Consider the following 24,771-nt stretch of genomic DNA (forward strand, 5'->3'; position numbering starts at 1 on the left):
GAATAAAACAATACCAGAGATGGGTAAAGTAGCCATAAATTGTACTCAAGAAAGAATAGTGTTATTCAAAATAATATTACTCAAGTAAAAGTAGTCATCAGAAAAATGTACCCAAGTACAAGTAAAAAAGTATTTGGTGAAAAGAATACTCAAGTCATGAGTAACATTTTGAGTTCCACTGCTTACAAATTGGTTTGATTTTTTTTTTCCCCCCTCAGCACAAAGTTATCTATATGAACTGTTGTTACAATGGTACTGTACCCATTACATAACCACATTAAGCCAAAGAAAGAAAAAAAAAAATTAAAAATCATTGAATTCCGGGGAGAGGGAAAAAATGACAGAAATGAAGCATTATTCATCCAAAGAGCATGAGTGCCCTCTAGTGGAGAAAATAGTTCCTAGTGAGTAGTAGAGGAGTTCCAAAATATCGATTATTACATGCAACGCGATTCGACACGTGACGATTCGGTTACGATTCATAAAGGTTCAAAAATGATGTTTTTCCCTCATAACTTTATGGCAGCCGCTCGTAGCAGAACGAAATTCAAGACACCGTTAATGGGCGCGGGCACGTTATGATGCATGCTGCCGGACACTGAGAGAGATTTACTCCTTTTTAAAAGACTGGAAAATAAATTTGTGTATTAGACCGGTGGTCGCGCTTTTGTGCGCAAGTTACTTTTTTGGAGCAAGAGGGGAAGAGAGATAGTTCGTTGCTCCTTGTCATTTAGATGTCCAGCCGTAGTTTTAAGGCATTTCAATTGAAAAATGTCCTGAGTGTGTTGCTTAGACCCGTGTGCATCTAAAAGAGGTGAGTACACGAACCCTCTTGTACTGTTTAGCCTTTATTGTTGTTGTTTTTGACATGTTAATAGTTAGCGCCGAGCGCTAAGCTAATTAGCTAATTCGCTAACGTGTATTTCATATGCAGAACGTGTAAAACCACGAAGTACAGCGGGAACACTACAAACATGCGAAATTGAACAGAATTCTGTGAAAACAAAGTATATTGGTTACAAGAAGTCTTATTTGTAAGGACACTTTGTTTCCAGAAAATGTGGAATTCATTCCACCTATGTAAATTTTATTGTATTGTTGAGAGAAATAAGTACTCCCTTTAAAATGGTTAATGTTTTTGCACTTTCTTGTAAAAATAAATAAATAAATAAATAAATAAACAAACAGCTTAAGGGCAGCTTTTTGTTGTATGGGCATGTTTCCATCGTTCCTGTTGAATCATTAGGATATTTAAAATAAATAATGGACATAAATTTGTTTGGCTACTGTGTTAAGTAGTAATACACGATGCATCGATAATTGCGATAACCGCGATTATTGTTAATACCGCGATCATCGTTCAATAATCGGATCGTAGCATCCTGAATCGTAATCGAATCGTGGTGTCCGAAGATGGCACACCCCTAGTGAATAGTGACTTCATAGTTACTAAAGATGTCCCGATCGATCGGGTCCGATCACGTCATTTTCAAAGTATCGGAATCGGCAAAAAAATATCGGACATGCCTTTTTTAAATTTATATATATTTTTTATTTTAATCGTTTTCTAATTGTATTTAATGTTACAGACAAAATATCGTACACTTATCCAGAGTCGTTTTGGCTTAAAGTAGGACTATCAAATTTACTGCGTTAACGGCGGTAATTTTTTTTTTTTTTAATTAATCACAATAAATAATTAAGCATGCGCTGCACGACCCACTCACGCATTGTCGCATTCAATCTATAAAGACCCCGTTTTACCTATAGACAGCGCTAAAAGGCAGCGTATAATGAGTAGAGAGAATTTTGACAGCCTTTGGAGCCATTTTTTATGTGACTAAAGCCTTACAATACCTCTCTCAGCAATTAAAAATAACGTGGGAGGCAATGTGGGGAAGAAAGGTAGTAGTTGATAATTTTGTTAACACCCTATGTTCTTTCCCAACGCAGAGAACATATATCAATTGGTGCCCCTTCGCACAGTCATGGTTGCACTTCCCATCATGCATTTGGGCAGAAGTTAAATGGCTGCAGTATCATTTACTGAAAGCTCAACAAATACACTAGATGGCAATATTTAGTCACAATATACAAAGTCACATTTATCCTTTAAGAATTACAAGTCTTTTTATCCGTGGATCCCTCTCACAGAAAGAATGTTAATAATGTAAATGCCATCTTGAGGATTTATTGTCATATAAAAAAAATACAGTACTTATGTACTGTATGTTCAATGTATATATTCGTCCGGGTTTTATTCATTTTTTTCTTAATGCACTGCCAAAATGTATATGATCAGGAAAAATTATCGGGAATGATTGGAATTGAATCGGGAGCAAAAAAAAAAAAAACAATCGGATCGGGAAATATCGGGATCGGCAGATACTCAAACTAAAACGATCGGATCAGGAGCAAAAAAACATGATCGGAACAACCCTAATAGTTACTATAATGAAATTAAAAGGATCATATCTCCGGTTATCAGTGCCAAATAACGACTGGGAGAGACGTTAAAATCCGCGCGTTCATGTCATGATGACTGAACAGCCCACATCTTTGGCAACCATACGTGTAGCGTTACGTTCCTCAAGAAGTTTCATCATACTCTCCTTGGTCTCAAGAGACGTCTCTCTTGTTGGAGCCATGATTCTTGTGAATCCACTTGGTCCAGCAACTGCACTGTTTTTAACTGCTGACTAACTAGCAGATCTAATCTAAGGCAGGGGCCCAATTAAGGAAAGGAAATTGACTGGGTGTGTCTGTATTTTCTACTCAAAATGGAGTGATTCCATATTTTTTTCTTCAGAATGAAGTGATTCTATATTTATTTCCCTGCACTTGCTCTATAAAAGTAACATTTACTGACCACCACAATGTTTTTTATTCATTTCTTTTAGTGTTTCTGAATGCCAAGGAGTTGCACTTTTGAACTAATTCATTAATTTTTCAAGATTTTTATCTGAGTGTGTTCTACATAATGAAAGGAGTGAGTGCTCGTCCTAGACTGGTGATCCCTTCTTTTTGCTAACGGTTGTAATAAAGGGTTCAGAGTTTGTGCAAAGCCAAAAAATAAAGCCATATTTATTAAGGGTGTCAACAATAATCGATGCGGCAATGCATCCCGATGCGGGGCATGGACGATTCGATTCGATTCAGCGAATTTTAAAATATATAAGTACGTTCAAAAATCTTCCTTGCGCAATTCCGGTGATGCAACGGATTTGGTTTCCCCATTTGTATTATTATTCTCATGTTTCATTTTTAAGTTTCCCACCAACCTCGTAGAAGCCAAAATGTCTCCAGATGTCTGCTTTCAATGTGTTAAGTGCATCAATAATCTTTCTTGCTCCCACTTTCTCCACTTCAGCCATTGTTATGTTATGTCCTCTCTTTCTGCTCTCTCGATTAGAGCTTAGTTCGGGCCGAAAAAATCCAGCCCGACCCGACCCGGCCCGCATGTATTAAAGGCTGAGAGCCTGAAATTTTACGTTATATTTGTAGGCTCGAGCCCGAAACCCCCCCGAAAATGTACGTTTCATTTGTAGGCCAGAGCCTGTTTTATTTGTGAGGACTCAGCAGGAGGAGCAAATGCGGGGATGCAATGCGTGGTTGCGTTGTGTGATTACAATTGTGACGATGCCTACGTATGTGCAGAATGAAAAATTAAAACTAGGGCTGTCAAAATTATCGCGTTAACGCGCAGTAATTAATTTTTTAAATTAATCACATTAAAATATTTGACGCAATTAACGGACATGTCCCGCTCAGACAGTATTCTGCCTTTTGGTAAGTTTTACAGCAAGGCTTTTTGTGCTGTCTAACAGCGAACTCTTGTGGTCGCTGTGCGACGTGGTTTATTGTTTTCTTGCCAGTTCATTATGGCTGCACGACGTCTCGGGCTGATAATGTTGTGCTTATATGATCCTTGGACAAGATTTGTCCGTAAGTATGGTTGTTGTAAAGAATGTACATATTATGTTAGTAAGCGAAATGTTATATTTTTTGTATGAGACGCTTTTTGTTTATGTTTAGTGAACCTGTATAGCGTGCTAAGCTAACGTTGTTGCTAATGCAATGCTTGTGTACTTTTTTTTGTAGTTTTACGACGGTCTAAAGAGGACAATGGTTTGAGGCCATTTTATTAATAAATCAGATGAAAAAGGCAGAAGTCTAATTATTAAGGCGTCGTTCACTAGCTGTCTAGCTTTGGAAAAAGTAGACGCTTCGGAGTGAGGAAAGCATAGACAGATTTAAATGACAGTAGAGTGAAATGCCCACTACAGTCCTTATGTACCGTATGTTGAATGTATATATCCATCTTGTGTCTTATCCTTCCATTCCAACAATTTATTTTACAGAATATATATGTATAATTTACAGAAAAATACGGCATATTTTATAGATGGTTTGAATTGCGATTAATTGCGATTAATTACGATTAATTCATTTTTAAGCTGTAATTAACTCGATTAAAAATTTTAATCGTTTGACACCCCTAATTAAAACCTGTCTTTCGTAACAAATTCTCCCAGATAAACTGTAGACTGTAAGATGCATATTCAATAAACATTTATATCGTTTATATTTGTGTGCCTGTTCTATCAGGTGGATAGTTCATGCTCATTTACTTGGCAAAATGCAGCAACAGACATTTATTTTAATTTCTTCGAGTTGGCAGAAAAAAAAAAAAAGTTCATGTTTAAAAAGTCTACATATTTTATGATCATTATAAATGCACGTACACAACGAACTAACACTGGAAATGTATGTGAAATATATTTCTGTTCGGGATATTGTGCTCACATGGACGCGCCTCTCTGACAAGGAGAGGAACAGCTGCTCATACAAAAAAAAAAAAAAAAAAAACTTTTTAATAACATTCTTTATTTTAATGACTCTTATCAGAACACATAAAAGAACAAGCTGCCTTAAGGAGCACTGAAACAAAATAAATAATAACATTTTAAGGAACACATTATACGAACTCCACGATGTCCTGCTTAGCACGAAGAGGTGCAGCCCTCGAAACAAATGATAAAAACGATGTGTGACTAATATCATCTTTTAGGCCGGTGCAGGTTTTAAAATGCCTAATCAGCATGAAGGTGCCGGTCTTTCTGCTCTCGTACGAGAGCAAAGCGTGCGCCACATTTGTTGCATTCGGCAAGGCCGACACAGTCTTCTGTATGCTTCTTCCACTATCAATTCAAATCCTTTCCACACACCACTCGTGGATTCTTGCCTTTTCAATCCCCCAGTCTTTAGTTTGCTTTTCACCTCTTGGTGCTCTATAACGAAATTCGAAAAGGAAATACCAGGATGCAGAGTTGCAGACTCGCGGAGAGCACTAGAGCGCAAGGGGAAGATTAAAAAGGCGGGCGGGGCCACGGCGTTCATGTGCGCAACCAATGCACTGGCTCAATGCGGCTCATGTTTGGGATTACCAAAGCGCCTTCTCTCTGTTTATTTCAATTTATTTATCTTATAACAAGTAATCCTTAGTTTAACATCCACACATCGTTTTAGTTTACAAATATATATTTTTAAAAAGTTAGCGAGAGAGAAGTCCGGCCCGACCCGACCCGCACGTAAATGACTGACATTTTGCGATAAAGATGCTGCCGCACTACAATATTTTCTTTTGTCGTTTTCTTTAATATTTACTTGAATATTTTTATTGATGGGTCGTTGTGACTAAAATACAGTGACTGTTATTACTGATTTTGCACAGGAGTTCAGATGTTGCACTGTGTGAAAGGCTGCTACTGTGTGTAAAAAAAAAGAGAAAGCCCTGGTCTCATTCAAAGCACTAATTAAATGCTGTGATCTGTTTTTTTAAAATCTATATATCTGCTAGTATTTTCATTTGACTTCAACCAGGAGTGACACAAGAGCCAATAAAAAGTTGTTTAATGTCTGACCGCTTGTGTTGCCTCATGATTCACGAAAAATATGCTTTGCTTTAGAATTTTAATGCATTGCCGAATCGAACCGAATCGAATCGTGACCCTCTGAATCGAATCGTTGCCCTCCGAATCGTAATCGAATCGAATCGTGAGGGCAGTGCTGATGCACACCTCTAGTATTTATACTATGATCTTCATGACAACGTACCTTTTTCTGTTCAAGGCAAAGAGCACACCAGCCAGGACGCAGATGAGCACAATGATGAAGAGTGGGGCGAATATGATGGCGTAAAGGAAGTTTTCATATCCTATCGGGGGAAAGCATTATCAATACCACAGCAATGTATTTATTATAAAGAGTGAGCATATGTATGTGTCTTACGTTCCGCCACGTAAAGGTCTATCGGCTGCGTCCAGGATCCGTTCCCAGCCAACGATGTCGCTCGGACCCTCACCGAGTAGTTGCCCGGACTCAGGTTGGACAGACGGATGCCGCGCTGTGTCCGGTACATCTGAGCCGACACGCACTCGTGCTTCTCATTCTGACGCACACAAAAATACCATCTGACATTCAGGTACGAGGAAAATGTGGACAACCTTTCAAGGTTAAAGAGTATGCAGTACCTCTGCGCCCAGTTTGAACTTGATCTCATACATGAGGATGAGACCATTGGGGTGTGACGGTTCCGGCCAACGCAGGAACACGGAGTCCTCGTGACCCTCCCAGGTCACCGAGCCTGGAATGTCATCAGACTTTTCTGAAAAGGAAAAAAAAGTTGAAAACTTAGGAGCTTTCCGAATTCATTAGAGAAGAGAAGAGGTGCAGAAAGTACAGCCTAGGCTATGAATTGATTTAAAGAATTAATTCAAGTTTATTATTGCAGAAAATGAATGAGAGCTGCTTTGTTTCGACTCATACAGAACATGATTGCTCCATTGTTTTGAAGGAGGTAAACCGTGAGAAGAAAAACAACACAAGCAGCCATTTGCAAAATTCAAAGAATGAAGACAAGTATTTGAGCTGATTATAACAAAGGTTTCAAATTCGTCTAATTTAATGCTGTTAATTTATGAACTAACGTGGGTTAAAAAAACTCCGTCGTAGTGACGGATATCCGTCAGCAGGGGGTGCTGGTGGATGGTACTTTTCCTGTTGAGGCATTTACTGGTCACTTCCTGTTGATCCTGAGTTACTGAAAAGGAAGTGACTCAAGAATGTTACCAAATTGTAAATATAAATCATATTTGATTTGGTTTTTAAATGGTATATGCACTTTTATCTTTCATTATCGCTTTAATTAAGAACAGAGCTGGAGTCTGATGTACAGTCCCTGACAAAAGTCTTGTCGCTTATCCATTTTGTAGAAACAATTGCTAAAAGCCTGACTTTTAATTATTCAATTGATTTCAGAAATGGCTCATATGAAAGCTAAGACCCTCCCAAATGATGTTGAATGGACAAAAATATATTTGTTTCACTGAAAAAAAGATCTCGCACACCGCCATAATGGATGTAACCCCAGGCCATGATTTTGCCACCACCAAACTTCACTGTTTTCTGAGTGAATCCAAGCAGTCTCCAGTAGGTTTCCTGCAATATTTGCGGCGACTGTGGTGTAATTCAATGGAAGATTCATCTGAAAAATCCACCTTTTGCCCCAAAACTGAAGTTTGGTGGTGGCAAAATCATGGTCTAGGTTACATCCAGTATGGGGGTGTGCAAGAGATCTGCAGGGTGGAAGGCAACATAAATAGTCTGAAATATCAACAAATCTTAGCAGCCTCTTACATTCCTAACCATAAAAAGGAACAAATTCTGCAGCAGAATGGTGCTCCATTGCATACTTCAATCAAGATCCTCCAGGACTGACCAGCCCAGTCACCAGACATGAACATCATTGAGCATGTCTGGGGTAGGATGAAAGAGGAAGCATTGAAGACGAAACCCAAGAATGTTGATGAACTCTGGGAGGCATGCAAGACCGCTTTCTTTGATGTTCCTGATGACTTCATCAATAAATTGGATGAATCCTTGCCTAACCGCACGGAAGCCATACAAAATATTAAATTTGGATCTCACAGCACCACTACTTAATTCGCTTATGTTATGTAACATATTTTTGTATTTGAAGTACATTTTTTGTTAAATTTTCACACTACTTTCTGTAGGAGACAAAACTTTTGTCTTGCCAAAATTGGACCTTTATGTCTTCATTAAATGATAAATCTTTTTTCAGTGAAACTAATATATTTTTGTACATTCAACATCGTTTAGGAGGGTCTTAGCTTTCATATGAGCCATTTCTGAAACCAATTAAATAATTAAAAGTCAGGTTATTAGCAATTGTTTCTACAAAATGGATAAGCGACAATACTTTTGTCAGGGACTGTATAGGTATAGAAAGTGGGGCAAATAAGTATTTAGTCAACCACGAATCGTGCAAGATCTCCCACTTGAAAATGTTAGAGGGGCCTGTAATTGTCAGCATGGGTAAACCTCAACCATGAGAGACAGAATGTGGAAAAATAACCCAGAAAATCACATTGTTTGATTTTTAAAGAATTTATTTGGAAATCATGGTGGAAAATAAGTATTTGGTCAATACCAAAAAGTTCATCTCAATACTTTGTTATGTACCCTTTGCTGGCAATAACAGAGGCCAAACATTTTCTGTTACTCTTCACAAGCTTTTCACACACTGTTGCTGGTATTTTGGCTCATTCCTCCATGCAGATCTCCTCTAGAGCAGTGATGTTTTGGGGCTTGTCGTTGGACAACACGGACGTTCAACTCCCTCCACAGATTTTCTATGGGGTTGAGATCTGGAGACTGGCTAGGCCACTCCAGGACCTTGAAATGCTTCTTACGAAGCCACTCCTTTGTTGCCATGGCTGTGTGTTTGGGATCATTGTCATGCTGAATGACCCAGCCACGTCTCATCTTCAATGCCCTTGCTGATGGAAGGAGATTTTCACTCAAAATCTCTCGATACATGGCCCCATTCATTCTTTCCTTTACAAAGATTAGTCGTCCTGGTCCCTTTGCAGAAAAACAGCCCCAATGCATGATGTCTCCACCCCCATGCTTCACAATAGGTCTGGTGTTCTTCAAATGCAATTCAGTATTCTTTCTCCTTCAAACACGAGAACCTGTGTTTCTACCAAAAAGTTCTATTTTGGTTTCATCTTACCATAACACATTCTCCCACTCCTCTTCTGGATCATCCAAATGCTCTCTAGCGAACCGCAGACGGGCCTGGACGTCTACTGGCATCAGCAGGGGGACACGTCTGGCAGTGCAGGATTTGAGTCCCTGGCAGCGCATTGTGTTACTGATAGTAACCTTTGTTACTGTGGTCCCAGCTCTCTGTAGGTCATTCACTAGGTCCCCCCGTGTGGTTCTGGGGTTTTTGCTCACCGTTCTTGTATCATTTTGAAGCCACGGGGTGAGATCTTGCATGGAGCCCCAGATCGAGGGAGATTATCACTGGTCTTGTATGTCTTCCATTTTCTAATAATTGCTCCCACAGTTGATTTCTTTACACCAAGCATTTTACCTATTGCAGATACAGTCTTCCCAGCCTGGTGCAGGTCTACAATTTTGTCTCTGGTGTCCTTCGACAGCTCTTTGGTCTTGGCCATAGTGGAGTTTGGAGTGTGACTGACGGAGGTTGTGGAGAGGTGTCTTTTATACCGATAATGGGTTAAAACAGGTGCCATTAATCCAGGTAACGAGTGGAGCCTCGTGAGAAGTTAAACCTCTTTGACAGCCAGAAATCTTGCTTGTTTGTAGGTGACCAAATACTTATTTTCCACTCTAATTTGGAAATAAATTCTTTAAAAATCAAACAATGTGATTTTCTGTTTTTTCCCCCACATTCTGTCTCTCATGGTTGAGGTTATCCCATGTTGACAATTACAGGCCTCTCTAATCTTTCCAAGTAGAACTTGCACAATTGGTGGTTGACTAAATACCTATTTGCCCCACTGTATGTGTTATGTGTTTGAACCATTTAACCAAACATTAGCATTTGATAGCATTTAAACTAGTGGACTTTTGCTTTGTAAATTAGCCAGTTGATCTTTTGTTGTACTTAGATCATCATTTATTTTTTTATGCCTTTTGCACTCAGCTCAGGTACTTTAATTTTTATGTTCCTAATCCGATTAATCGATTATTCGAACTAACTAGTTCATCGATTAATCGACTACTAAAATAATCAATAGCTGCAGCCCTACAATTTTCCATTAAATTTAAGAATTTAGGACCTTGCTTATCTGTATTTTAAATTTAAGACATTTTAAAACTTTATAATGACCACCGGGAACACTGTTTCTCTATTCTTAGTACTAATCATCATCTTAAAAAGTATCGCGTGTAGGGTGAGGTACACTTACCTGCCGGTTTAGTCCTGGAGAAAACAAACTCTGCAGCACTGCAGCGCTGCACCTGCCGATTGCAGGCGTGAACGTCGATGCGGTATACGGTGAACGGCTGCAAACCAAATATCTGCAGCTCGCGCTCTGTAACCGCCTGTTCCACAAAATCAAACTCTTGCTCCGCCAGCTCCGGGTTGGTACCGCTGCTATTGCCAGCGCCCTGCATCGGAGGCACGGTGCTGGTGTTGGAGTGAGGCCAGTGCTGGCGTCGAGAGTGGGTGGCGTTGGCGATGTTAAATACATCTCGTCGGCGGCGATCGGGTGGCCTGGAAAAAAAGAAATTTTTACAAAACCAGGAAGCACGCATGTAAATTTTCATTTTATACAATCAAGAAGTAGACCCAGATAACCGTTGAATCACAGGAAGTATACAATTTCACTATTATGGGTCATTTTGGCCATTTCCAGGATTCCTTCAAAGACAATTTCGTCCTTCCTGCTTTGGCCAGTAGTTACCATATTTAATCGGTTCAATGTATTAACAGTACGGGAAGTCCCCGGATTGCGAACGAGTTCCGTTCCTACACTGGCGACCTAACATGAATTACCGTGCAAAAACCCTTTAAATACCCAAAAATAACTATCCAAAAAGTCCTAAAGTATTGTATTTAGATTAATGGCGTTAGATACACTGCCCTCTGGTGGCAGCGTTAGGTCTGGCTGGACTGTCGTTCAATAATGCTTCCATACATGAGCACTCAGACGCCTCACATGGATAAAGGATAGCTCCCTCTTGTTTGGCCCACACAAGGCTGTAAGTTGCTTCAGCTAATATATGTTTGTGTATACATTTGTCATTAAGTTTAGAGCTACAGTTTGTGGAGTTACAGTTGTGGTCAAAAGTTTACATACACTTGTGAAGAACATAATGTCTTGGCTCTCTTGAGTTTCCAGTTATTTCTACAACTCTGATTTTTCTCTGATAGAGTGATTGGAACAGATACTTCTTTGTCACAAAAAACATTCATGAGGTTTGGTTCTTTTATGACTTTATTATGGGTGAACATAAAAAAGTGATCAAATCTGCTGGGTCAAAAATATACATACAGCAGCGCTAATATTTGGTAACATGTCCCTTGGCCATTTTCACTTCAATTAGGCGCTTTTGGTAGCCATCCACAAGCTTCTGGCAAGCTTCTGGTTGAATCTTTGACCACTCCTCTTGACAGAATTGGTGCAGTTCAGTTAAATTTGATGGCTTTCTGACATGGACTTGTTTCTTCAGCATTGTCCACAAGTTCTCAATGGGGTTTAAGTCAGGACTTTGGGAAGGCCATTCGAAAACCTTAATTCTAGCCTGATTTAGCCATTCCATTACCACTTTTGATAAGTGTTTGGGGTCATTGTCCTGTTGGAACACCCAACTTGTGGCCAAGACCCAATCTTCGGACTGATGACGTTACGTTATCTTGAAGAATTTGAAGGTAATCCTCCTTCATTATCCCATTTACTCTCTGTAAAGCACCAGTTCCATTGGCAGCACAACAGCCCCACAGGATAATAATACCACCACCGTGCTTGACGGTAGGCATGGTGTACTTGGGGTTAAAGGCCTCACCTTTTCTCCTCCAAACATATTGCTGGGCATTGTGGCCAAACAGCTCGATTTTTGTTTCGTCTGACCACAGAACTTTCCTCCAGAAGGTCTTATCTTTGTCCATGTGATCAGCAGCAAACTTCAGTCGAGCCTTAAGGTGCCGCTTTTGGAGCAAGGGCTTCCTTCTTGCACGGCAGCCTCTCAGTCCATGGAGATGTAAAACACGCTTGACTGTGGACACCGACACCTGTGTCGTAGCAGCTTCTAATTCTTGGCAGATCTGCTTTTTGGTGATTCTCTGTTGAATCGTCATCCTCCTGACCAATTTTCTCTTAGCATCAGGTGATAGCTTGCGTTTTCCTCCTGATCGTGGCAGTGACAAAACAGTGCCTTGCACTTTATACTTACAAACAATTGTTTGCACTGTTGCTCTTGGGACCTGCAGCTGCTTTGAAATGGCTCCAGGTGACTTTCCTGACTTGTTCAAGTCAATGATTCGCTTTTTCAGATCCATGTATGTATATTTTTGACCCAGCAGATTTGATCACTTTTTTCTGTTAACCCATAATAAAGTCATAAAAGAACCAAACTTGAAAAGAATGTTTTTTGTGACATAGAAGTATCTGTTCCAATCACTCTGTCGGAGAAAAATCAGAGTTGTAGAAATAACTGGAAACTCAAGAGAGCCATGACATTATGTTCTTCACAAGTGTATGTAAACTTTTGACCACAACTGTACGTGTGAGCGATTTGCTATGAAAATTGTAAATGCGTTAGCATTCGTAGCATTTAAGCTAGCGGACTTTTGTTAGACTAATTTAATCTACTGACTTGTGTTGAGGAAAAAATATACCATTGTCTAAAAAAAAATCACATATTATAAAGTTACAATGCTACTTATTACTTGAGAATTCTTTTCACCTATTACTTTTTTTTACTTGTACTTCAGTAAGTTTTTTGGATGACCATTTTTACTTTTGTAATATTATGCTGAAGTAACGCTACTCTTACTTGAGTAGATTGGCTATGTGTACCACCCGAAATTCTCACAAGGAGGTGCCACTTCTTCCCTGTTCCCCCAGTTTGTTTATTTAAGAAAAATGTGTCATCTATGATCTGGTTAACATGATTAAAGAAGTTTTCCGTCTGTTTGTTTTTACAGTGTGTATGTGTGTGTTTGTGTGTTAGTCGGTATGCCGAGGGGGGTGCGTGGGTGAAACTGTTTTGCATTTACAGGAGAAAAAGCAAGTTGGTTGTTTTTAATAAAAGCGTCACAGGTCTGTTGCTGGTTAGTTGTGAGCAGATGTCCGATGCAGTCAGGTTTGTTGTTCACTTTGAATTTGTGTTGATCTCGCACAACTCCTTCAGTTTATGTGTGTTCCAGTGAGTCATTGAGTTGTTTTCAATGCTTTTTAGCCCGAGGGAGAGGATGACAACTAGTGAGCATTTTTGTAAGTAGAATCAGCAAAACAATGCCAGCAGTTTTTTTTGGGTGAGTCAACTTTAACTGAAAAACATAAGGATTATTTGCCTGCAAATCAAAAACAATATATAGTTGTAAAAAGCTGTCAAGCGGGTTTACACACTTAGACGAGCTCGGCGTTTGCCTAGGGTGCCATTTAGTGGAGGGGGCGCCAAATTGCTTTAGGGAGGAAGAATCCACATGCTAAGGTTCCCAGAACGTTTTCTAACACATCAATTACATTTTAATATGCTAGATATAAAATATATTTGCGGTTTCTGACCTTGATCGGATTAGCCACCTGCTATTTTGTGGAAATCACGATGCAGGGAACAACAGTTCTGTGCGTGACAATTAATTATTAGATTAGATCAAAGATCATACAAACTCATGGTTTCAGAACGAAACTAAAATTATCACATAACAACTAACGGAATAATAACTAGCAACTAATTAAACAACTAGAACAGTAACTGAAGAAATAATTAGCACAGAACATAAACTTTGAAAAACCCTTACAGCTTGGCATGCGCTGGTATGATATTCTGACGGTATAACCTTAAGCCAAAATGTCCCAGTTTCACAGTATTGGAATTACAGCTGTAAAAGTTGTTACTTTGAGATATTTGGGTTTTTTTTAAAAATACTTTTTTCCATTGAACAGGATTTTTATTTTTCAAAACATGAGCAAATTGGAATTGGTATTAGGGCTGCAGCTATCGATTATTTTAGTAGTCGATTAATCGATGAACTAGTCAGTTTGAATAATCGAGTAATCAGATAAAGAACATGAAAAATTAAAATACCTGCGCTGAGCCTCAAACGGTATTAAAAATAAATAAATGAGGATCTATATACAACAAAAGAACACTTGGCTAACTTACACAGCAAAAGTCCGCTAGCTTAAATGCAGTAAAATGCTGACGTTTTTTTCCCACAATGCTCTTAACAAATGGTTCAGACTCGTATTCCCACAAAAACCGCAAAATATACATATAAACTAAATTACGAATGCATTAAAACTACGGCTGTCAAAATTATCGCGTTAACGAGCGGCAATTAATTTTTTAAATTAATCCCGTTAAAATATTTGACGCAATGAGAGCACAATGAAAGGTGTACTTGTTGTGTTTTTTCGGAGTTTTGCCGCCCTCTGCTGGCGCTTGGGTGCGAATGATTTTATAGGCTTCAGCACCCATTAGCATTGTGTAAGTAATTATTGACATCAACAATGGCGGGCTACTAGTTTATTTTTTGATTAAAAATTTTACAAATTTTATTAAAACGTAACCATGACGTGGGGTTTTGATATAAAATTTCTATAACTTGTCTTTTAAGAACTACAAGTCTTTCTATCCATGGATCGCTTTAACAGAATGTTAATAATGGTAGTGCCATCTTGTTGATTTATTGTTATAATAAAGAAATACAGTACCTATGTACCGTATGTTGAATGTATATATCCATCTTGTGTTTTATCTTTCCATTCCAACAATAATTTACAGAAAATATGGCATATTTTATAGATGGTTTGAATTGCGATTAATTACGATTAATTATGATTAATTAATTTTTAAGCAGTAATTAACTTGATTAAAAATTCTAATCGTTTGACACCCCTAATTAAAAAACATTAGCCCAAACAAAAACTTAGCTTGCGTTAGTCTTAACAGGGAGCAAGTGGATTCGTCCATGTGAAATGAGGCAGACCAGAGGGCAATGTATCCACCCTAATAAACTAAATGTAAACACTTTCAAAATAAACCATTACAACGCCACTTTGATTAAACGAATACTTGAAGCAACAAAATTTAATTCCAATATTTTTTTCTAATCGAATACTCGAGTTAATCGATTAATCGTTGCAGCACTAATAAGTATAATGTTGAGTTAAATTAAAAAACAAAATATTCCAAATAAAATAATTATTTTCCATAAAAGGCACGTCTGTATGACTCGTATCATGTTTAAATTATTTACACAGTCTCTTTCTCGACACAGACAGTTGCCAGAGAGAATAAAACACGTTTTACCACCGCCAGACACACTTAACACACTGGAGTTAACTCTCGTAGCTGGTGGGAAACGTTAATGACAGAGTTTACTAACCTTTAATTTTGTATAAATGCGTATATTGTATTGGAGGTATTGCCTCCTCGGCAGCCACCCTCCGCAAACGTGTTTTACAATTCGGCTGGCCTTCCTTCTATAAGCCACGGTCGTCTGTAACTTTTCTATAGCTGAAGTATTCCCAAACCAGCGATTTAGTTTTCTTCGCTGGAGGAAAAAGTTCAGTTTTTCCTCCTCCAGCCATCGTGTAGCACAGCTGACTCACTGACACTGAGCTGGTGGGGGAGGGTTGAGCTTTACAGGTGCAAGCGAGGGATTTCTCCATGCATTTTTTGGGACATAAAAACAAGGTAATACCTTAGGGACGGTATGACGAAAAAATTTTGCGGTTTTGAAACCTTAACGTTTTCATACCATGGTATAGCTTGAAAACGGTAATCGGCACATGTGTACTTCCATCGTTGCATTGCATGCTAAATATTTTTAGCTATTCAACTTTATTAGGAAATAATAGCTTTCCCACTGTGTTTTGGCTTTAAACTGTATACCCTTTAAGTTGCGAAAATACGATATTGACTAAATATACAATATTTAAAAAATATATGTATAGCATTTTTTGGGCAAAGTAGTCAACCCACCCAAAAAATTTTTTTATTGTTGTGTGTGTGTTCAATGCATTTATAAGGATTTAACCTGTTATTAATCTGTTATGAGGTAGTGGTCACTACAAAAATTTTTTAAAAATCTATCTTGATTAGACAGGACAGGCGGTGATGAGGGAAAAATTTACCCCACCTGCCGATCCAGTCCCGGCCACAACAGTGTCATCTCTCAGTTCAATAGTTTAGTTATGTGTAAATAAATTATTACTTTGCTATCAAAAGCTCCATTTTTCTTGTTGTTTTTTTTTCATTTTGTAGAACAAAAACATTGTTCAGATGTTTGGGATGTCACAAAAGCAAAAAATAGCTGTGTTAAAGTCAAAGTTATGTTTGAAATGTACTGTATGCTTTTACAAAAAGTTAAATTTCTCAGTTTTTTTCATCAGAAATTGGGAAATTGCTCAAACTAAGCTATTTTCTAATGCTCATTTCTAAAGAATGGAAAAAGATATGAACTTATTTTTTTTTTCCTGCTGAAAGAAAAGAGTCTAATCTTTCTTTGGTGGGTTCCATGTTTATATAGCAAATAGAGCAGAATTTTCTGTGGGCCTTGCAAAATCAGTCAAAATCCAGTAAAACGGCCGGGAGCGAAGTGGGTTGCACTGGTGAAAATGGCTGGGAGTGAATGAGTTAAGCACTTCAAATGTAATAATTACGGTAAGTTTTAAACATGTTACTGTCCCATCGAATTATGTTTAAACAAGAATAAAGTAGAAAAATGCTTGTCTTTATTTAATGCTTCATCTCGTGAGTCCACTCAAATCCGCTCAAGCTCCTCGCACACAATGAGTTGCCACAGCAACTGTTTAACAAGCTAAACAATCATTTATGAATGCGGCGCTTTGAAGTTTCGACTTCCTAACCATCTCAGGCTAGATCAAACCTTAACGTCTGTCAGTCATTTTTACCTTTAATAAGCAACTCCAGTGCACTGCCTGACCAAAAAAAGCAGCATGAGAGAGAGGGAGATTACGTGTTCGGATCAGCAGCTCATCTGTATTTATTTAAAATCTGCGATGGCCTGAGGGCACTAACTTTTAAGCTCGAAGTAGCGAGGGATCATTGTAGTGACTAAACCCCAAAAAAGTACTTTACAGGGTGTTTTAAAAAAGCTCACCTGGGTGTGAAGATGGAGTTGTGCAAAAAGTTCTCAAAGACTTTCCGATAGGAGGCATCGGCAGCCTCCGCTTCCAGGTCCTCCGCCGATTTGGGGCAGGGACAGCAGGGGCCCTTGTCGGGGCTGTTGGGGTCCGGCTTTGTGGGTTTAGTGTCTTCCTCGTGGTCTCCCACTCCAATCGCAGCCATCCTTACAGGGATTTTTAACTCTGTCGAGGAGGATTGTGTGTCAAAATTCAAGGGAACGTACTAAAAAAACTTTGTCACATTAAGTAAAATGGGTTAACCTTTGTAAGGAAATCATTTCACTGACTGGCTGCCATTGATGGCGCTCGACGTCCAATCCCAGCCCACCCAGTCGAAATTGGACACCTAGCGCCGTGAATGGCACTAAAACATGAGCATTCACAACCAGTCCTCCCAGTTTAAATGAATTGGATGTCTGTCGTTGTCAATGGCAGGCAATTTGTGAAGTTAAAAAAAAACAAATAATCATAAAAAAAATCGGAAAAAAATATTTTACTTTTTTAAAACTTCCAAAAATATAGGGATGCATCTGGGAAATTTAAAAAAAGGGGCCTGTTGGCCCCCTTGTGTCTGAAAAGAGGGCCAAATTCTAAAATTGATGGGGCCCGATTTAACTAAATTGCCAAAGTATACAAAACTGATTGAAATAAACCAAAATACATTCATTGGAGCATGATATTTCTAAATTGCAAACGAAAAACCATTATTTGAGTAAAATCTATTTTTCTAATATATTAACAAACAATTTTAATTTAATTGGAACGCACCGAAACAAATGCAAGGTGATTATGGCTAGATTAGAGGTTAGATCTTGTGCCCAAACCCGAACCTGCACCAACCCGTCGGGCCCAAGATGTTAAGATGTACGTTCGGGTTGGGTCGTGTCGGGCCGCCGCACCGGACTAATAATTTATACATAAAAAAAATGGGATAAAACCGAGAGCAGGCTCTCTGTATTGTGCATTTGCTTGTGCACGCACATGAACGCCGTGGCGCCGCCCGCTTTTTCTTCTTCTCCTCCCGCTGTGGTGCTTGCGATCCGTTACGAAAGACACTTTTATTTATGCACACAAAGGCAACACAAATGTGATCCTTTTGAATCTTCTCCTCTGTGTGCCTGCAAAACCGCATGTTTTTTTTTTTTTATATTAAACTTTCTCAGCGTTATTTCGTTGTGTAAATGCTTTTATAATGATCATAAAAATATGTAAACTATTTAAACATTAAGAAAACTTGCGTTTTTCTGCCAACTCGAAGAAATGAAAATAAATTGCTGCTGCTTCGTTTTTTTCCCTGCGTCACTCCAACAAATAAAAACAAAACAAAAAAACGGGTTTTTCGGGCTCGGGCCTGCAAATCTAGTTAATTGATTGAGCACGGGCCGGGTCGGGCTTCAATACCAGGGGGCCGTGTCGAGTCGGGCTGGATTTTTTAGGCCCGATCTAACCTCTAGGCTAAATATCGGTAAGGCAAGATGGCAGACGATGAAAGTTAAAACCTCTGAAGGAAAACGAACAGTTTTCAATTGCTGTTTAACTAAATTTATTTCTTTAGCTATTTTAAAAGAAGTATGTCATATGTGGCGCAGATCATGTAGCAATATGCGCCAATCCAGTGACGTGCAGTAAGGTTCATGGTTGGTGAGGCAGTGAGTCCTTTAGTGTCAGATTTCCAAATATATAAACCAAAAAGGGTAGCTTATTCAATTGGCTACTGGTTATTTCATATCTCATCAGCATTCTTCACAAAACACGCGCACACGTTAAATATTATCGATACGTAAAAGTAAGAAAATAACATGTATTTGCTCTACACCCTCAAAGTGTTGGCCGTCGCAATTCTATAATTCATGCAACATAAATGAGAGTAAAGGGTGGTGTACAAAACCACAGAATTCAATTCTGACCTTTAGTGAAATATTCAGTTGTTTTTAAAACTTTTAATTCTGATACTTTTATCAATTTATTACAGATTGCTAAACAAAAAGTGTGAAAAGAAAAACAAAGGATATTTTATATAAGTCCAAAATTTAGTTTTTAAATATTCTATTGTATTTTTCTTAGCCTAAGCTCTTTTTTTTTTTTTTTTTTTTTTTTTTTTTTTTAAATAAGATTGAAATGAAAACAGTGGTCTTGCGCCTGTCCTTTACCACAAAAACCGCCGTCACTTTGGAAGGGCATAGGTTTGGTCTCAACATTCGTAGGGACGATATAACAGCATAACCTGCATGTAGGTACACTTTTTGCTGGGGACGGGACATTAATTAGACCAAACAGATTGAATGAAGGGGGCAAAGGGCCACATTTCTCATGTTTATGAACCTAATTAATTAATAGGCAAAAATGATCAATGCAAAATAAATCCTTATCTACAGATAATAACTTTTACGTGCATTGGTTCAGATGATACACTGTTCAATTCAAACCTTTGTTTTCAAAAAATACTAAAGAAACATTTTGAAAACTTCCTGAATAAATGTCTGGTTTTTATTAGCAAACATAAACATAATGAAAATAATTCACTTAATAATGGTAGGGTCAATTCTATCCTTACAACATATGGAACTATTGAAAGATCTAAATTCTCTATATAACTGAACATTATATCAAGCAAAAAAGGTAAGGTTGCTTAAAAGTTGGTGGGGACAATATTAGCATCCTGAAAAGTTGGTAGTGTTATGTCCCTATCGTCCCTATGCAAACCTACGCCCTTTTTGTAAAAGTCCTCCTTATTTTCCTTTACTTTAAAAAATCTCTCCGCCTCAATGGAGAGGATTGCTTTAATTAGATCGTTCTGTGTTCTATTTGACAAGCTAGAAAACACAGTGGATGTGTCCAAATGTCTAGCTAACCTTTCATCTTTCTCAGCAAAACCATGTAATCGTTCTACATATATACCACGTTTAGAAGAGCTTACACGCTCATCATTACCACGAAATGTTAACTCCTGTTTAGCTAGGATGCAGGTTGCATTAATGAGGTCTTTCAAACTCTTTCGGTTTTCCTTTACCTTGGGCATTGTGGATGCTACCGTTGAGCTTCCGCTGTTCGTCAAAGCCAAATCGATCCTTGAGCTTCCAAAAGTTTTTAAAGCAATCAGGCTTTAAATGGGAGTGGTCGAGCTCTCATGTTTGCTAAGGCTTCGTGGTAGTTTTTTAATGTCACAATATCTCGTGTTAGTCCAGACATTGGCACAAGTTGAGAAGAAAAGGCAGGGAAAGCAGCAAAGGCGATTTTTCGAAGGACAGCCACATAGCCAGTCTTTTCAGGTGTACCAGTCCGTTTGAAAAGGGCGAGTTATCTTCTGTCCCGTAGTTTGAAGCAAACCTTTTAGCTCCGGTGTTGTTAATCGCTTCCACTTTTGACGGAAAGTCCAGTTTCACGTACGCCCCCTTTCAGTGCGGCAGAGTACTATCTGTCGCAACCTGTGCCTTTTCACTGCGGTTTTATTTCCCATCAGCAAAACTAAATATGTCGCTAACAAACATTAAACTTTAAGGGTTAAATACATTAGCCAGACTGTGGAAAATCAGGTCAAATAAACATATCTGGAAACATTATAATGGCGACATCACGCTCCAATTCCATGTCTCAACCCAGTTTGTTATGGATTGCGCAATCAGAGGTGAGGCTTTACTCGTTGCTGCCGCACCTCTCGTTTCATTTCGTTATTTGAACAGGAAATGGGCAAATTCAGCGATTTTGACTATAAAAAATGTTTGAAATGAGTCATACATTAAGAGCAATGGACAAATATTAATATAAATTTGATGCTATAATTATTTTTTTGTCATGATGACAGGTGAGGCCTCACCTGCCTCCCCTGACCGCACGTCACTGCGCCAATCGTAATAGACTTGCGCCGGTGCTGGCGCAGTGGAGTTACAAAGTTGCGCCAGTGACTGTCAAAATGCGTAAATGGCGCAAGGGTGCGGCCCAGATGCATCCCTGAAAATATGCCCTGCATTGGGTTAAAATGGATGACAAGGCATATTCTATAGTGATAGCTTTCATTAGCGACTTAAGGTAATAACACGCCTTCCGCTTTGCTCAGAAACACTGACAAGTTGGGGCAACACCAGGCTTTGAGAATAAAAGCACACCTGTATAATAAAAGTTTCTCCATACAGGAAGTCCAACTCGAACTATTTTGCATTTATTTACTGAGTGCATCTGCCTGAGAGTCAAAAAACCTGCGCTTACCTTTAGAACAATAATTATGCTGGTACAATTCTCGGTCTTCGGCCTGCTGCTGCCAGCGCACCAAGTAGTAGGTTTGATTGCCGTTGGGGGACACAGGGGGGACCCAGCGCACCACCAGCTGGGTGGAGGAGTTGGAGTAGGCACGCACGTCCTGAGGCATGGAGGGCGCTACGGAGAACAAACAAGCAATATTTAGAGGATTATTCCCATATCGCACACCACTACACTCAAGTATTTCCAAATTATGAGAAGCCCGCCACTTTTTTTTTGGAGGCAGTTTTACCTGATGGGCTCGTACGGATGTACACCACCTTGCTCTTGGCGCTGGGCACCTGCTTGTCATCCACCATAAGTGTGATGGCTTTGACAAACACGGCGTATTGTGTCCAAGGCTTCAAACCGGACAAAAGCACCCCGGGGTCCGTGTCCTTATCCTGGTGCAGCTCGACATCCACTATGTTCCAGCTGTTGGAGCCGCATCCATCCTGTCCCTCGAATTCGGTGATGTTCTGGAAAGGGCTGTGGGGAGTAATGTGCAACTTTATCAATAATGAGTCCAAGCTGGGATGTGGGGAAAAAAGGAGAAAACAACAAATGAAAACGTACGCCTCCTTGTAGTAGACGATAAAGCTGATCAGGTCTCTGTAATCACGGGGACGGTAGCGCTGCCAGGTCAGTATGATCCGAGTGCTGCTAGTGGTGTTGGACTTGAACTGCAGGATGGTGCTTTCACCTGAGGGGGCAGTAAAGAGAGATGTTTAAAAGTAATTTTTAAAAGTACCGTATTTTTCGGACTACATATAAGTCGCAGTTTTTTTTCATAGTTTGGCTGGGGTGCGACATACTCTGGAGCGACTTATGTGTGAAATTATTAGCACATTATTATATCATTTTACATGTGATTTTGGTGTTTTGGAGTGACACTGATGGTTTGGTAAATCTGTTAGCATGTTCTTTATGCTATAGTTATCTGAATAACCCTTAACTCATTTGCTCCCAAAAACATATAAATAGGTTCTATTTTTAATTGTTTCAGTGTCCCAAAGACGTATTTATACGTCTGTTACGTTTTTTTTTTCATAAGAGACATGTCTGGATTCTGATTCAACTGAGCTCCAAAGCACAAAGCTGAAAATCCATTTTAAAGCAATAAAACTGGCCATTGGAGGGCAGTATCGCATTTGGTAAGGGCCGCAACCAGATTCAACAGCAAAAAACGGCCGGGCCACACGGCCGGGGGCGCTGATGGAAGGATGCCAGATGGCGGAAGACCGAGCAGAACAACAGAGAGGACGGCAGGGATTCCAGGTGCTGGACGACTGAGCAGAACGACCGGGGCCACCAGTGCAGCGGACGATGTCGTTGACTCCGTGCTGCTCGCCAAGCAGACCCCGCAGAGACTCAAAAAAATCCATCTTTATGAAACAGGCGACGATGAGGGAAAAATTTACACGGCTGTCGCGGCCGCAACAGCGTCATCTCAGTTAGTTATTTGTAAATAAATTGTTACTTTGCTATCAAAATGCTATCCATTTGTCTTGTTGTTTGTTATTTTGTAAAAAGAAAATATTATTCAGATGTTTGGGATGTAATTAAAGCAAAAAATAGCTGTGTTAAAGTCAAAGTTATGTTTGAAATGTATGCTTTAACAAAAAGCTCAATTTCTCCGTTTTTTCATCTGAAATTGGAAAATTGCTCAAACTAAGTTATTTTCTAATGCTGATTTCTAAAGAATGGAAAAAGATGAACTTACTTTTTTTTCCTGCTGAAAGAAGAGTCTAATCTTTCCATGTTTGTATAGCAATAGAACAGAATTTTCTGTGGGCCTTGCAAAATCAGTCAAAATCCAGTAAAACGGCCAGGAGCGAAGGGCCTTGCTCCGGTGAAAATGGCTGGGAGTGAATGAGTTAATAGCTATGTTACGTTAACATACCGGCCACGTTCGTATTTCGTTGTTCATGCATCGTGACATTATCATACTGTACACTTATTCAGCATGTTGTTCTCCATTGTATCTTTATCTTAAATTGCCTTTCACACAACATATCTGTTCTACGTGTTGGATTTTATCAAGCAAATTTCCCCAAAAATGCGACTTATGCTCCAGTGCGACTTATAGGCTATATGTTTTTTTTTCCTCTTCGTTGGGCATTTTAAGGCTGGTGTGACTTATGCTCAGGTGCGACCTATAGTCTGAAAAATATAGTAAATATTGGCTGGGAATCAGGAATTACACAAATAGAATGCAATACATTAATAGAGAAAGACTAAAATATAGATACCGTAATTTCTAGACTATAAAGCACACCTGATTTTAAAATTTTAGAAAGAAATCCACATATATGCCATGCCTGACTATAAACCGCAGGTGTCCATATTTTAACATTGGATATTTACATAGATGTTAGACAGAATTACTTGATTGATCAAAAATATATGTTTATCAACCATATAAACATGCATCAACATCACCAACATGTGTTGTCTGAATGCTTAAAAACAAACTTTAAAGTGCCTGTGACACGAAAAAGCATGTTTATTTCATAATACACGCCGTATTTTATGCTCCTGAATGAAATAGACGGCCTGAATGTTTGTTGAAGCGATTGCTATATTTATTTAGTGTTTTGAATCCCGCGCCATGAAAATGAGTGACTTCCGGCAAGAGTCTCGAGTTGAGAAAGAGGGCGCTGTGACGTGTACGGAGGAGGGAGTCCTCTTCATTGTACAGCCGTACTGTTGTATAAGAAGGACTAAGGATTCAGCTGATTTTGCGGATTAATAAGTTTATTTTTCGCATCACGCCAGCCAAATGGCTGCAGAACAATCTTGCTGTATGAGGGAGAGACGTGTGCGCCTTTTTGGGGTTACAAAAGGTTCCTATTCACCGGTGGATATTGGCCAAAACAATCCCTACAACTGTGGGACCATGGGACTTACGAGGAAGTGAGTAAACATTGTGTTTTGTATTATGTCAAATACTGGAAGTATTTTAATACGGAGGTGGCTTGCATTTTGTGGCTGATATGCTCCTTGTCCACTCCGCCGATGACCGGCGGCTTGTTGCACATCCCCCCGCCGGGCAAACACTATACTCTGCTTTTGCCCTCTTGGTGTGCCCGGTGTTCTGTCAAATTTTCCACCCGATCAGAAATTGCAACTTTGTGTTAAAAATAGCCGCGAATACAGTGATTACAAATTAAACACTACAAACATTCTTTAAATAAAGGACTACTTACGTTTGATCATGAATGAGCATGTAAAAAGCTCTCCTTATACACATTAGCAACATTGTCCAGCTGCTTCCCCGGCGAGCTCTCCTGTCCGCAGCAGCAGGGGAACGAGC

The 24,771-nt window shown here is 39.2% G+C and overlaps 1 protein-coding gene across 1 annotated transcript in view; it reads right to left on the reverse strand.

Moving 5' to 3' along the window:
* The window catches only part of LOC130917002 (insulin-like growth factor 1 receptor), a 150,996-nt gene that overhangs the window by 20,381 nt on the left and 105,844 nt on the right, over window positions 1–24,771 (reverse strand). The window contains exons 7-14 of the mRNA XM_057838034.1: window positions 22,032–22,158; window positions 21,709–21,944; window positions 21,426–21,593; window positions 17,198–17,405; window positions 10,308–10,615; window positions 6,534–6,667; window positions 6,292–6,451; window positions 6,118–6,217 (exon numbers count right to left, since the gene is read on the reverse strand). Of these exons, the coding sequence (XP_057694017.1) occupies window positions 6,118–6,217; window positions 6,292–6,451; window positions 6,534–6,667; window positions 10,308–10,615; window positions 17,198–17,405; window positions 21,426–21,593; window positions 21,709–21,944; window positions 22,032–22,158 (1,441 nt within the window). The remainder of the gene's footprint in view (window positions 1–6,117; window positions 6,218–6,291; window positions 6,452–6,533; window positions 6,668–10,307; window positions 10,616–17,197; window positions 17,406–21,425; window positions 21,594–21,708; window positions 21,945–22,031; window positions 22,159–24,771) is intronic.

The sequence above is a fragment of the Corythoichthys intestinalis genome, chromosome 1, assembly GCF_030265065.1.
Source record: "Corythoichthys intestinalis isolate RoL2023-P3 chromosome 1, ASM3026506v1, whole genome shotgun sequence".
Classification (NCBI taxonomy): Eukaryota; Metazoa; Chordata; class Actinopteri; order Syngnathiformes; family Syngnathidae; genus Corythoichthys; species Corythoichthys intestinalis.